The sequence below is a fragment of the Prionailurus bengalensis genome, chromosome A1 (genome assembly GCF_016509475.1).
Source record: "Prionailurus bengalensis isolate Pbe53 chromosome A1, Fcat_Pben_1.1_paternal_pri, whole genome shotgun sequence".
Classification (NCBI taxonomy): Eukaryota; Metazoa; Chordata; class Mammalia; order Carnivora; family Felidae; genus Prionailurus; species Prionailurus bengalensis.
This window is the reverse complement of record NC_057343.1, coordinates 171,403,190-171,417,970: the sequence shown is the minus strand read 5'-3', so window position 1 is coordinate 171,417,970 and position 14,781 is coordinate 171,403,190. Positions and strand designations below refer to the sequence as shown.

General features: G+C 34.2%; 1 protein-coding gene across 2 annotated transcripts in view; it reads left to right on the top strand.

The window, feature by feature from the left end:
- Window positions 1-14,781, top strand: part of TMEM232 (transmembrane protein 232) — a 204,348-nt gene that overhangs the window by 60,551 nt on the left and 129,016 nt on the right. For both annotated transcript variants that reach the window (XM_043595221.1, XM_043595212.1), the window contains exon 11: window positions 332-584. In XM_043595221.1, the coding sequence (XP_043451156.1) occupies window positions 332-584 (253 nt within the window). The remainder of the gene's footprint in view (window positions 1-331; window positions 585-14,781) is intronic.

Below are 14,781 nucleotides of genomic sequence, written 5' to 3'. Positions count from 1 at the left end.
GCCTTATATAAAAATATATTCTTTTATAATATGATATGGAAAATGCTATCTCAGGGGATTAATTTACATTCTATTGATTACCAAGGAAATTGAAAAGTTGTTCTTTATAAACTTTTTAGATATTTGTAGTTTTTATTTCTTGAAGTAGATTTTATGCAATCTACCCACAGAAAATCTGTTTTTCAATTGAGTACATTTTAGAAATATTAGTTGGTGATGGTCTTTAACAGCTCTGTAAAATTTGAAGATATTTCTTACCATGAGTACAGTACGTAGTTTTAATTATGACAGAGCATATCTTGATTATCTAATAACTATTTTCTCATTTTAGGAAGAAAGCTGCAAGGTAGATGATGTTTCCTGGGCCTGGAATGTCGTCTACATATACACAACAATTCTTGCAGAAATTTGCTTGTATGCAGCCACTTCTAATTTGCGAAAAACTGCTTTTATTGGTTTCTGTGTCTGTACAAGATCACAAAAAGACATTTTACTCATGGATAAATCAGAAGAACCACCTAAATTGAAGGAAGCAAGTATTTTAGGTCTTTTGGACTATTTCTCTTCAAAAATGTCAGATAATTGTAAGTAAATTATTTCTCAACTTGTTGAGAAGCACTTCTTAAATGTCTCTATCTGCATATAGCAATAAGTATTTTATATTTTATTTTATTTTATATTTTTACAATATAGTGTTTTATTAGTTTCAGGTATATAATATAATGATTCAACAATTCCATACATCACCCAGTGCTTATCACAAGTGTGCCCCTTAATCTCCATCACCTATTTAATTCACCCTCACAACAATCTCCCTTCTGGTAACCATCAGTTTGATCTCTATACTGAGAGTCTGTTTTGTGGGGTTTTTTTTCTCTCTTTCCCTTTTTCCTTTGCTCGTTTTTTGTTGTTTTTTTTTTTGTTTGTTTGTTTCTTAAATTCCACATGAGTAAAATCATATGCTATTTGTCTTCCTCTGACTTATTTCACTTAGCATTATACACTCTAGCTCCATCCATGTCATTGCAAATGGTAACATTTCATTCTTTTTTATGACGGAATAGGAATAATATGTATATATACCACATATTCTTTATCCATTCATCTATTGATGGACATTTGGCTGCTTCCATAATTTGGCTATTGCAAATAATGCTGCTATAAACATAGCATGTAACCCTTTGAATTAGTGTTTTTATATTTTTTGGGTAAATACCCAGTATTGCAATTATTGGATTGTATGGTAGTTCTATTTTTAACTTTTTTTTTTAACGTTTATTCATTTTTGAGAGACAGAGAGAGACAGAGGTTGAGTGGGAGAGGGGCAGGGAGAGAGGCAGACACAGAATCCGAAGCAGGCTCCAGGCTCCATGCTGTCAGCACAGAGTCCCGATGTGGGGCTCGAACCCACAAACCACAAGGTCATGACCTGAGCTGAAGTCAGACGCTTAACTGATTGAGCCACCCAGGCACCCAAAATTTTCTTCATCTTTGTCAGAACCAGAGAATGTACACCCTCTGGAAATAAACATTTGATCTCCTCCTCATGTTCATACAGGATTTTTGGCTTTCCTGTATCAGTCATTACCATATGTTCCTTTGCTTTACATGATGGTACAAATGCCTAGTCAACTATTTTTACCATCAAATGATAGGTTTTAAAAACTGTGTTGATGTGATTCATTATACCTTGATTCTTACAGCATCACTGATTGATTTTTCCACATGAGGAAAATGATTTTGTCTCAGTTGTCCTGTATCATTGATAATGATCACCAGTTTTGTAAGACCACAGACGAAAAAGCTCCAAAAGTAGTATAATCTGTGCAGGCATTGTCAAATGATTACTGGGGAAAATAGGTTTGTCTTTTTTGGAAAGTGACTTAAAGAACCTGGAGCTGTTGCTGTATTTAATTGAAAATGATTTTTTCCCATACTTTTATCCCTCAAGTAAGTAAATTTTTTGTTTAGAGTGAGAGAACTGGTCAGAAGTCACACAGATTTGTATTTTAATTCTATAATTTCTATCTTGGAATCCTACATCAAATTATTTAATTTTTCTGAATGATTACTCGATAATTATGATAAGACTACTATTCATATCATAACGCTTTTTATAAGAAAAAATATAGAAACATATAAATGCGTGGCATAGTACATTGTGCATAGGAAAGGTTCAATAAAGGTTAATAGATGTTATGGTTGTTAATGTAGTTGTTAGTATTACAGTGAGAAAACATCAGTGAGGAGGGATTTTTTTTTTCCCAACACTTAGTACTATGTACACTTTATATCCTGGGGATGCTGTTTTATTTATGTATAAAGATATAAATGACAGTGAAAAATATTTTAAATGGTATATATAATATATAAATAGTCTTTTTACTAATAAGTCAAATCGTGTCATCAAGGCTTTAATAGGAAAAAACCTCAAATCATAGTTTTATAAAGGCGATGTTATAGGACACTAAAATAATAATTTCCTTGAAGATAATTTCCTGGTGATTTCATCTGATATGGGAGCAGAACTTAAAGAATCTAGAAGAATGACTATTTTGCATGTTCCATTTTCATTCTGTGATTTTGTGTCACACAAGCTTTTCATAGAATCAGACATATAATAAGTCTAGAGTGAGGTCTCTGGCCAGTGATTGAAGCGCTGCCTTTTAGTTGATTGAATAGAAATTTCTATGTATGCTTATAAATACCAATTATACATTTAACATTTGCTACTGTGGACTTAACTGTGTCCCCCAAAATTCGTATCTTGAAACCATAGCCCACAATGTGACTGTATGTGGAGATGAAATAACGATGGTGGGGCCTGATATGGTTGAATTTGTGTCCTTGTAAGAAAAGACACCGGAGAGCTCACTGTCTCTACTATGTGAGGACACAGTAAGAAAGCAGCCGTCTAAAACCCAGGAAAAGAGCCCTCACCATAAGCAAAATCAGCTGGCACCTTGATCTTGGAAATCCTAGCCAAGGATTTGGCTAGAAAAGAAATAAATTTCCCATCTTTAAGACTCTCAGTCTACGGTTTTTTGTTATGGCAGTTCAGTTATGCCTCCCAATGGGTGTTGTGCTGTAGGCATATCTGAATATGCTCAGGTGCCTGACTAATCCTTATCTGAAACACAAATTTTTGCAACAGAGACTCCATTTTATTTATTTGCTTGTTTGCTTATAAGTTTTTAATTCCACTTAGTTAACATAGTGTTATGTTTGTTTTGGGTGTACAATATAGTGGCAGCATAGTCTCTAGATGAGACAGTTTTGAGCTGGAAAAACATGAGGGAAGGTGATAAAAATTAATTTATTTAAATGCACAGAATTTTTGCTTGATCCCTGTTGAAATTCCAATTTGGGGAATCATTTTGCCTTGATGGGTCATAAAGGATGATAATAGTTAATTAACATTTATTGAGCTCTTACTATATGTCAGGTATTATTCTAGGCTAATTCATTAATCATTACAACGAGACTCTACCTAGATATTCATATAATCCTCAATTTACAGATGAGAAAACTGAAACATGAAGAGTTTATTTGTCCGAGGAAATATATTTAGGAAACAGTACATCTGGGACTTAACCTAGGCAGTCTGGCTTCAGAGTCCATACTGACTACCTCACTATGCTGAACTAAGTAGGTTAGTTGATCTGCTGAATGAAAAATTTTAAAAATTATCCATTTGCATGTTGAAGAATGTGAAGACGGCTGTGAGAAATTCTGACAGTCATTATCCTACAGCACTGTTTGTAAAAGCATTTTCATAGACTTTGTGTCATGTGTGGTCTTTATTTCTAATCTGAATTCTTAGGACTTGTTCTAAAATTTTGAATCAAAAAATCCTAAAACTGGAGTGTAGGAATCTGTATTATTAAGCCTACAGAAAACCTAACCTATAAATTTAGCTGTTAAACAAGCTGCTAAAATGCTGTCCTAATCATAGAGGAAAATATCTCTCTTACTTGTTATTGCAGACCTTTATGCATCCAATTGGAGGCTATTTATGTCAGGTGATTTATATATAATTTTACAAAGAGGGAAACATAGCTTTGTGTTGTACTCTATATTTTAAACACCATCTTCTGTGCTCCTACTTTGGTTTTCAGAGTGTTAAAATGATAGTTTTTTTTTTTTTAATTCATGTTAGTTAACATATGATAAAATGAGAAGCTTTTAACAAGCCTTGATTATCTGGAATATGTGTTGTGAAATTAACACCTGAAAATGCTGTATTCTGTGAGAAACCTTCAGACACCGATTTAGTGTGTCTTGTCTAAGAAACATACAATGAATGAAAGAATCAAATATATCATAGAAAAGTAAAATTCTTGTTGGTCATGTAGTCTCACTCAATGTACAAATCTCTGCTAGACCATTTGCGAATAGTCCACAGGCATATTCTGCCTGAAAGTCAACAGGAGGCACTGGGTGGCTCAGTCAGATAAGCATCCAACTCTTGGTTTCAGCTCTAGTTATGATCTCACGGTTCATGGGTTTGAGCCCCACATGGGGCTGTGTGCTGGCAGTGCAGGACCTCCTTTGAATTCTGTCTCTCTCTGTCCCTTCCCTGCTCGTACTTTCTCTCTCTCTTTCAAAATAAATAAATAGACATTTAAAAAGAAAAGAAAAAAAAGTCAACAGTGATCTGGAACTCCCTATCTACCAAAGCAGGTCATTCCACTTTTAAACACTGTAAACAATTCATCCTTATATTAAAATGAAATCTATTTTTCTAACTTTGGTTTAGGTTTTGCCTCCTGGAGGCAATAAGAAAAAAAAAAGTCTATTGCATTTCCCACATGCAAGCCCTTCAAATATTTGAAGATAATTGCATTGGTTCTCTTTCTCCACCTCTTCACTTTGCCATCATCTCCCATCTCTGCTTACTGCCAAGCTCCTGTGCAAACTTTTCATAATACATGAAAAACGTATTTCCAATATGGCTTATAATTAGCCTCTTAAGTTTGCTAGGAGGTCATAATGTTGTTAACTTAGAATTTGTAATAATTTATTCCAGTGTTATAATATGATGTGAGACCCAAGTATTTTTTCATTCAATGTTCTCTATGAATGAAAGAAAGTAAATATGACATTCTTCTTTTCATTCTTCTGTTGAGAATTATTTTCTTAATCTGGTTATGCAATGATAGTGGTGAATGAAATATAGGTCTCAGTTGTAAAATAACTTTTTATGCTATATTTTGATTCATTTTAACTTGGTTTTGAAAAAACATTAGCACAGAGCAATAATTCCTTTTTAAAAAGCAAATGTAAGTGAATTGGAATCTTAGAAACAATTGAAACTCTTAATGGTACTGTATTAAATCTTCAGCATAACTTTCACCTTGGTGAAGGTTATTCAGAAAAGTATACAGTAACAAGGTTGTATTTATTATACATGGAAAATATTTAACTCCTTTAAAAATCTACATTCATGTTAGTGATAGAATTCAGGCAATCTTCTTAATTCACAACTTTTTGTGTTGACAAATCTAAAATTACCACTGAGTATTTTATATATATATGGAAGTTAACCAAATGTATCTGTCTTTTTCTTTTTTAAAAATAATTTTATTGTGGAAAGAGCACTTTATATGAGATCTACCCTCTTAAAAATTTAAATGTACAGTTCATTATTGTTGACTCTGGGTACATTGCTGTATAATAGATTTCTAGAACTTATCTTGTTTTTTTTTTTTAATTTTTAAATGTTTATTTATTTTTGAGAGACAGACAGAACATGAGCAGGGGAGGGGCAGAGAGAGAGGGAGACACAGAATCCGAAGCAGGCTCCAGGCTCTGAGCTGTCAGCACGGTGCCCTACACAGGGCTTGAACCCACAAACCACGAGATCACGATCTGAGCCTAAGCCGGACACTTAGCCGACTGAGCCACCCAGGCGCCCCTAGAACTTACCTTGTTTGATTGAAACTTTATGCCTCTTAGTAACTCCAATTTCTCCTTTCCCTCACTTTCTGGAAACCATACTCTTTGATTATAGTCTTCGATTTTATGAATATGACCATTATAGATACCTTATGTAAACGAAACCATGCAGTATTTGCCTTTCTGTGAGTGTCCTCTTTCACTCAGCATGATGTTCTCAAGATTCATCCATCCTGTTGCATATGATGGAATTTCCTTCATTTTTAAGGCTTAACAGTATTCCATTGTGAGTGTATGCCACATTTTCTTCATCCACTGGCTTTATATTAGTTATGAAATTATAAAAATGAAGAATTATAAAACAGCTATTTAAAAAACTAATACGGAACCACAAAAGTCCTCGAATAGCCAAAGTAATTTTGAAGAAGAAGACCAAAGCAGGAGGCATCACAATCCCAGACTTTAGCCTCTACTACAAAGCTGTAATCATCAAGATAGCATGGTATTGGCACAAAAACAGACACATAGACCAATGGAATAGAATAGAAACCCCATAACTAGACCCACAAACATATGGCCAACTAATCTTTGACAAAGCAGGAAAGAACATCCAATGGGAAAAAGACAGTCTCTTTAACAAATGGTGCTGGGAGAACTGGACAGCAACATGCAGAAGGTTGAAACTAGACCACTTTCTCACACCATTCACAAAAATAAACTCAAAATGGATAAAGGACCTGAATGTGAGACAGGAAACCATCAAAAGCCTAGAGGAGAAAGCAGGAAAAGACCTCTCTGACCTCAGCCGTAGCAATCTCTTACTCGACACATCCCCAAAGGCAAGGGAATTAAAAGCAAAAATGAATTATTGTGACCTTATGAAGATAAAAAGCTTCTGCACAGCAAAGGAAACAACCAACAAAACTAAAGTCAACCAACGGAATGGGAAAAGATATTCACAAATGACATATCGGACAAAGGGCTAGTATCCAAAATCTATAAAGAGCTCACCAAACTCCACACCCGAAAAACAAATAACCCAGTGAAGAAATGGGCAGAAAACATGAATAGACACTTGTCTAAAGAAGACATCCGGATGGCCAACAGGCACATGAAAAGATGCTCAACGTCACTCCTCATCAGGGAAATACAAATCAAAACCACACTCAGATATCACCTCACGCCAGTCAGAGTGGCCAAAATGAACAAATCAGGAGACTATAGATGCTGGAGAGGATCTGGAGAAACGAGAACCCTCTTGCACTGTTGGTGGGAATGTAAATTGGTGCAGCCACTCTGGAAAACAGTGTGGAGGTTCCTCAGAAAATTAAAAATAGACCTACCCTATGACCCAGCAATAGCACTGCTAGGAATTTACCCAAGGGATACAGGAGTACTGATGCATAGGGGCACTTGTACCCCAATGTTTATAGCAGCACTCTCAACAATAGCCAAATTATGGAAAGAGCCTAAATGTCCGTCAACTGATGAATGGATAAAGAAATTGTGGTTTATATACACAATGGAATACTACGTGGCAATGAGAAAGAATGAAATATGGCCCTTTGTAGCAACGTGGATGGAACTGGAGAGTGTGATGCTAAGTGAAATAAGCCATACAGAGAAAGACAGATACCATATGTTTTCACTCTTCTGTGGATCCTGAGAAACTTAACAGGAACCTATGGGGGAGGGGAAGGAAAAAAAAAGAGGTTAGAGTGGGAAAGAGCCAAAGCATAAGAGACTCTTAAAAAGTGAGAACAAACTGAGGGTTGATGGGAGGTGGGAGGGAGGGGAGGGAGGGTGGGTGATGGGTATTGAGGAGGGCACCTTTTGGGATGAGCACTGGGTGTTGTATGGAAACCAATTTGACAATAAATTTCATATATTGAAAAAAAAAACTTTTGCCATAATCATCTTTTACTTACTCCAGGATAAATTATATTATTTTTAGTGCTCTAGGTAGGATATGTTTGGAGATTTATATTTGATCTATTCTCACATATGCTATCTCTAAGTTTAGTCTATATCTTTTAGAAAACACAGTTGTATTTTTAAAATGAAGGAAGAATTCAGAAATCATCAATCTGAAGATCTACATGCCCTGCTTTCTTTTGGATGCATTTGTAGGTCTATAACTTCTCCTGCTGGGTATATCATTCTTTATTTCTTTCTGTCATCCTTTTAAACAAACTATAGTTTTCAAAGGAGGTATCACTGACCTCACTATTCCTGAAAAGCCCTATGCATCCAAAACAATCTCATACCTTGTTAATATAGGTGACAGGTGCTACTTAATGCACCAAATATCAGTCACTGAAAATTAGTTAACCCCTACTCGGATAAAATTACCACTTCCATCAGGCTTGTGAGATTAAAAAAAAATAGAATATTCAGTTGATATCATGATACTGACAACATGAAATGTACCTGTTTGTTCTTTATTTGCAGGGAAGTATAGAGAATATTATAAATGGCTTAAAGAGCAAATAGATAATCCAGTCCAATTGAATAAGGATATTAGATATTTATTCTCTCTGCCTCTCATGTTTCTATATGCTATCTGTTGTGGAACATATAAGATAAATATATGGAACAGAAAGGCTAATTTACTAACTTTTGCAAGCTTCAACACTAAACCTTTAATCTTCCCTAATACCTAGACTCCTTGCTTATATGTTACCTCATGTTTTTCTGAACTTTCTTTTGTACCTTTCCAGTGGACTTGGTCAAATTATAGCTTGTATTTTTAATAATTGTTTTACATCTCTTTGTTTGTTAGCAGTAGACTTGGCTACATGTAGTAAAAAATACATTAGATTAAACAAAATGAAAATTTATTTTTCTCCCACATAAAATAAATCCAGAAATAGGCAGTCTAAAGTTGGTTTTGGGATTAAGAGTTTCTCAGGGAGGCAGGTTCATTTTCTTTGCTATTCTGAGGGTTTAGAAGGGAATAATAATATCCATTTTCCACTAAGTCTTCTTAATAGAAAGTACACATAGCATTACCGCTGTAAACTCAATGGCTTAAATGTAATCATATGGCCACACCTAAGGAGAGTTTGTTTTGTTTTTTAAATTAAGTATCAATAAGCCAAGCTAGGGTAGTGATTCATATTACTAAGGAAGAAGGGGAGAATGAATATTGTGAAGAAACTTACAATCTGTGTAAAGCTTCTTTTAGCAAATTTTGTTCTCTCTTAAGTCAGAGAACATATTTTAGCCTTTCATGCCTGATCGTATATTAACTAAGGCATTGACTCAGATAGCCTCTCAATAAACAAGTATTGAATATTGAATGGATGAAGAAAAGGACATGGATACTGTATTGAGATCTAATTATGAGATGGCATTTTCAATTCAAAATGGTTATTAAACACCATCTTTACCCATTGTATGTGTATAAATGTTTCATTTTTTCTCATTCTTTTTTTTTTCCAAAATATTTAGCACAAATTCTTTTCAATCCACAAGAAAGGAGTTGTTTTTGTTTACTCATTATAATGTGAATGGGTATTCGGTGCATCATTCTAAACTAATGACTCATGCAACATGAAAACAATTTAAAAGCAACTTTGGATAAACATGGGTATCATGTGGTTATGGAGAGTAGGATTTCAATCTGTAGTTTGAAGCGGCAGTTTTGCTTACTTCTGAATTTGGAGAAGGGAAGAACTGGGGATGAGGCAAGTAAAGATGGTGAGTGCTAAATAAGCATGAATAGTTAATGAAGCTATTATGGAAACCAGCCTATCAGAAATGGATCCTTGGTCCTGGAATCTAAAGTGTAATATACATAGTAATAAAGGCATTGGATTTCAGGATGAATTTGTATTTCTCTTTAAACATTGGACCTTTCTGGTAGCATTTGACAAAACTTTCATGTGAGGAAAATTAATTTGGACATCAGAATATTTAGACTTGCAAAGTAAACACATCCTATCTACTCTTATCTTGAACATTTGGAATTTTAGTTCACTGAAGGTAGGGCTTATTGTGATGATTATGGATTCCTACTTCAAAAATGTCATTAACTTATCTGTAGAAAAATCTCCTTCAATTTCTCCATGAGCACAGGTTTATTTACAGAGAAACTAATGACATTTAATTTTCAGGATATTTTACCACATAGGACCCTTTTATTTTTTATTTTTTAAAAATGTTATTTAGTTAACATACAGTGCAATATTGGTTTCAGGAGTAGAATTCAGTGATTCATCACTTACGTGTAACACCTAGTGCTCATTACAAGTGCCCTCCTTAATACCCATAGGAGGACACTTGGAATATCACTTCATAGAAAAATGTCTTTTTTTTAAACTTGCAAAAATAAGAATTTTTAAAAATGTTCATGTATTTATTTTGAGAGATAGAGAAAGAATATGCATGAGTAAGGGAAGACCAGACGGAAGGGGAGAGAGACAATCCCAGGTAGATTGCACATTGTCAAAGCAGAGCCCAACATGGGGCTCGATCCCACAACTCTGGGATCATGATCTGAGTCAACATCAAGAGTTGGACGCTTAACGAACTGAGCCACCCAGGTGCCCCAAGAATTTTTTATAGTTTTTGTAAAAGAGGGCCTCAAAATTATTTATGCTCTTATAAAATCTAAATCTGCCTCACTCACAGGTTGGAGTACCTTAAATACTAACAGCTCATAACCATCCTGCATATTAATATTAACATTGCTCTTTACATCCAGTAAGCATTCTATCAAGTTTATGTGTATTGAATTAAACTTAATAACTTCCAGCCTGTTAGGTAACTGAGAAAGACCTTTCAATGTGTTGAGGATAATTATAGTTAGCAAAAACAATTATAAGTAGAGTTGAAGAGTAATTTAATAAAGTTATTTTTAAAATTATTTTTGAATCATAATGAATATCTCTTTCCCTCTCAAATGTTCTAGAGTGGTTGCTGGTACCAAACCTTGTCATTAAAATATGGTTTATTCTGGGTATCCTTACAACCAGTTATCAGGGAAAAGTAATAAAATGTATATTAATACAGAAGAATATTTACTTTTTAGACAATTTTACTTTCAATTATAAGATGGAAGAGCTCTTGACCTGTTGCCTCAGTGTTATCTTTATATACCTGCATGAACATACTCACTCAAAATATATCTAGCATTAGGTGCACGATTAGAATGTACTGGGCAAATTAAACTCACAATACTATATTTAGGAATAATTTGGAGAATAATTTCTAGAATTCAAAATGTGTTCTCTTCCAATTCCTAAACTTGGTGAAGAGAATATTCAAAACATACCATTCTGTCTTATGAATGCATGTACATGTACAAATCCTAAGTGAAATACCAATAGACCAATTTCAGCAGTGTGTTAAAAGAACAGCATACCATATTTATTCTGTTCATTCTAGGAATCCAAGGAGAGACCAATATTAGGACATTTAAATATCTTATAACTAAGGAAAAAGGAGTCACTCTTTTTTTTGTTTATTTATTTATTTTGAGAGAGAGCGAGAGCAAGCATGAGTAGGAGAGGTGCAGAGAAAGAGAGAGAGAGAGAAAGGGAGAGAGACAATCTGCTGACAGTGCCGAGCCTGACAGGTGACTCAATCTCACCAACCATGAGATCATGACCTGAGCTGAAATCAAGAGTCCGATGCTCAACCAGCTGAGTCATGCAAGCACCCCAGGAAATAAGAGTTGTTCTTCATAGATGCCAAAATGGAATCGATTAAACTAAAAACACATGCCTGATTTTTCAAAAAACATAAAGCAAACAGGGTAAAAACAAGAAATATAAGGGTACTTTCTTAAATTGATGTGTATTCATCAGAAACCAAAATTAACATTATCCTTAAGAAGAACTAAAAATAATCCCATTTAAATTAACTGAAAGTCAAAGATTTCTATATTAATTGCTTATATTTTACCACATTCTGATATCCTCGCCAATATAAAACAAAAAGAAAAAAGCAAGTATAATATTGGAAAAGCATTTATGAATGATCCAATGTCTATTTTGAATAGCCAAAAGTATGAAAATAATACTAGCACTAATTAAATAAAGTGGTTACTTACAAGAAACATTATTGTCAATAACTTTACAACATATCAGTAATAACTAAATAGGAAAAAAAACCCTCTGATAATAGTGTAAAAACAGCAAAATTGTAAGGAATTCTTATATGAAAGAACAAATCCCATAAAAGAAGACTTGAAATAAATGAATATAAATTTACATATTATAAAGAAACAGACTCTCCCTAAATTAATCTAGAAATTAAATGTAATTCTAAGAGAATAGTCAAAAGAATAGAAGTTGGCAAGTCTATTCTATAGAAAATCTGGAGGAATATAGTCAAGAAAACTTAGAAAAATAGCAGGCATTTTCTTGAACATAAAACAATATAAAATTCTCTGTATTCTACTAGTAAAATAACTAGTCTGTCTGGATTAATAGATTTTCGTAACAGAATATAAAATATCTATATATTTGTATTTGTATCTGTGACTATGATATTTACCTTTTGCCAAATTTTGCCATATTTTTTGATATAGAAGATGCATTAGTATATAAGATGTCTTAGTTTTATAAGAACTATTTTTGAAAATATTAATTACTTCTATCATTTGGGCATATTTTAAAGTATCCCTGTACAATTAAACCCATTATTTGTGAATATAATTAGATTACATTAAATACTGCAATCAAAGGAAATCATAAAAACTGGAGATGCAGTCATATTTTACTAGAAAGTATGAAGTTCATTAAAAGTAAATAATGTTCCACATTTTAGTTAACACTGAAAACTAACAAGAACACCATTAAGTTTTTAAAAAATGGGTAAATTCCTGAAAAACACACCACAGTAAAAAGCATGCAACAAAATGATTTTTAGAAGGAATTTCCAGATCATTCTTATACATGAGTAAGTATCTTACTGAATGTTAGTATACAGGCAAACACAGGTGGGAAAGGGATGACAGAGATTCTAATAGGAGGCTGCCTTTCAATAAATTTCCTTCTGGCTTAGTAGGCTGCAAAAATGAAAATAAGTACTCGTAATTGTTTCAATTTTTATTCTCAAACCGCAGAGGATCATTATCTTTCAAGTTAGGTAAATCATGATTCCAAAATTTGAAAACCCTTCATCCCTGCAGAGATCCAGAAGATTGTCTTCATTGCTGACATTTACTGTTTTAGGATCTGATGGTCATCAGAGTCATGAGACAGCACATTGTCCTTAGTACTACAAAGGACATAGCTAATTCCATTTTTAAAATGATTCCATTGCTATTTTTTGTTTCACTCCACCCTATGACATTTAACACACTTCAGCTTGAGTAATTGTTTAGGTCTTTTCCTTTATTTATTATTCTCACCTCAAAATTCGGAACTGGTATCTATCCATATTACTCATCCTTCCTTCAAATACCTTATTGATTGACACTTCTAAAAGCAGAAATTTTCTGGTCAGCTTGGTGGGTAGTTATTTCTCCCCTTAACAAATTCTATTATGTGATGCCATTTTCCCTAATAGCCCAAGGCTTGGACAACACTTGTCTCATAATCATTCCTTCCTCACCCATCTGATTTTTACATTAGACTAGGGTAAACAAATCACTTAACAGGATGGAAGCTATTTATTATCTTGCTTAATGAAGAACACAGAGACTTTTATTGGTTCACAGATGTCATCAAGATTCTGTCTCTTTATGTCTTTCTATTCTACTTCTCAGGGATGTTGGATTTTTATTCCTATGCTTGTTATCTCATTATTAAAAGAGCTTTCTAGCTCTAGACATCACAGACTCACGTAGCATTGCAAGGCAAGAGGAAAGAGAAGGGATGATACTGGCTTTTTTTCTAAAGAGTCTGTCCACCTTATAAAACAAAAGATTTCCAGGAAGCACTCCAGAAGACTGTCCCTTGTGTGAAACTGACAGGATAACTGGTTTCATGACTAGCTACAAGGAAGGCTGGAAAAGTAAATGCCTGGTGAAGAGAAGCATTTGTGATGGCTCTGGAGAATTCATTCCCATTATCTGGGTACAAATAGGGTTCTATTTTTAAGAAAGGGGCAATATTTGGCTGGTAGGTCAGCAACTACCTACAGTGTTTAAAAGTTAGAAAAGATGGAAAGTTTGTGCCATCCGCTCAACATACTAACACAACTTAGTAATGTATTTTATGATGCATAAATTTTAATAGTCATGGTGTTAGCAATTTGAATAGTCAAAGTGTTTACTCCTTTGGAGTTTACCATCTTGTTTGATAATATATCCAGTGTCAGAAACACTTTGTATTTGGTTGATATTTATAAAAGTGGAAAATTAGTTTGTCACATTATTAGTCAAATACCAGTAAAACATATTTTATTTTCGTATTCACCTGGTGTATTTTTGTGCTATTTTTGTTTTTACCTGAATATATAGTACATATATTCTTAATAAAAGTGATGCTCCATTATGTTGATCCTCTAAAATTTTTGATAACCCCTGTCCTTGTTATCATTTAAAATTGATGAGTTGTCTCTTTTTTGATACTGAATTACTTTAGTTACATTTGTATATTAGTACTTCATGGTGGGGGTGGGAAGGGGTTACACCTGGATATGTTGCTAGGCAACTGGCCCTGAGCCTGGGATCTCAGAGACTGCGGGGAGCTGAGAGAGGAACTGCTACAGGTACTCTATTTTCCTTCCATTTAATGTAGCCTTTGGCTGAGCTGCTGTCAGCGCTTGGGGATGCGGGGGTGAGGGGGTTGGTGTGGGGGGTGGGGGAGGCAGAGGACAATGGCTTCAGTTCATAATGTGTGAGAAGAGCTGAGAACTTTAAGTATGAGGTGAAGGAAGAAGAGTCCCTGTGGTCAAATATTTCCTGGATATGAGCGATATTTTGTG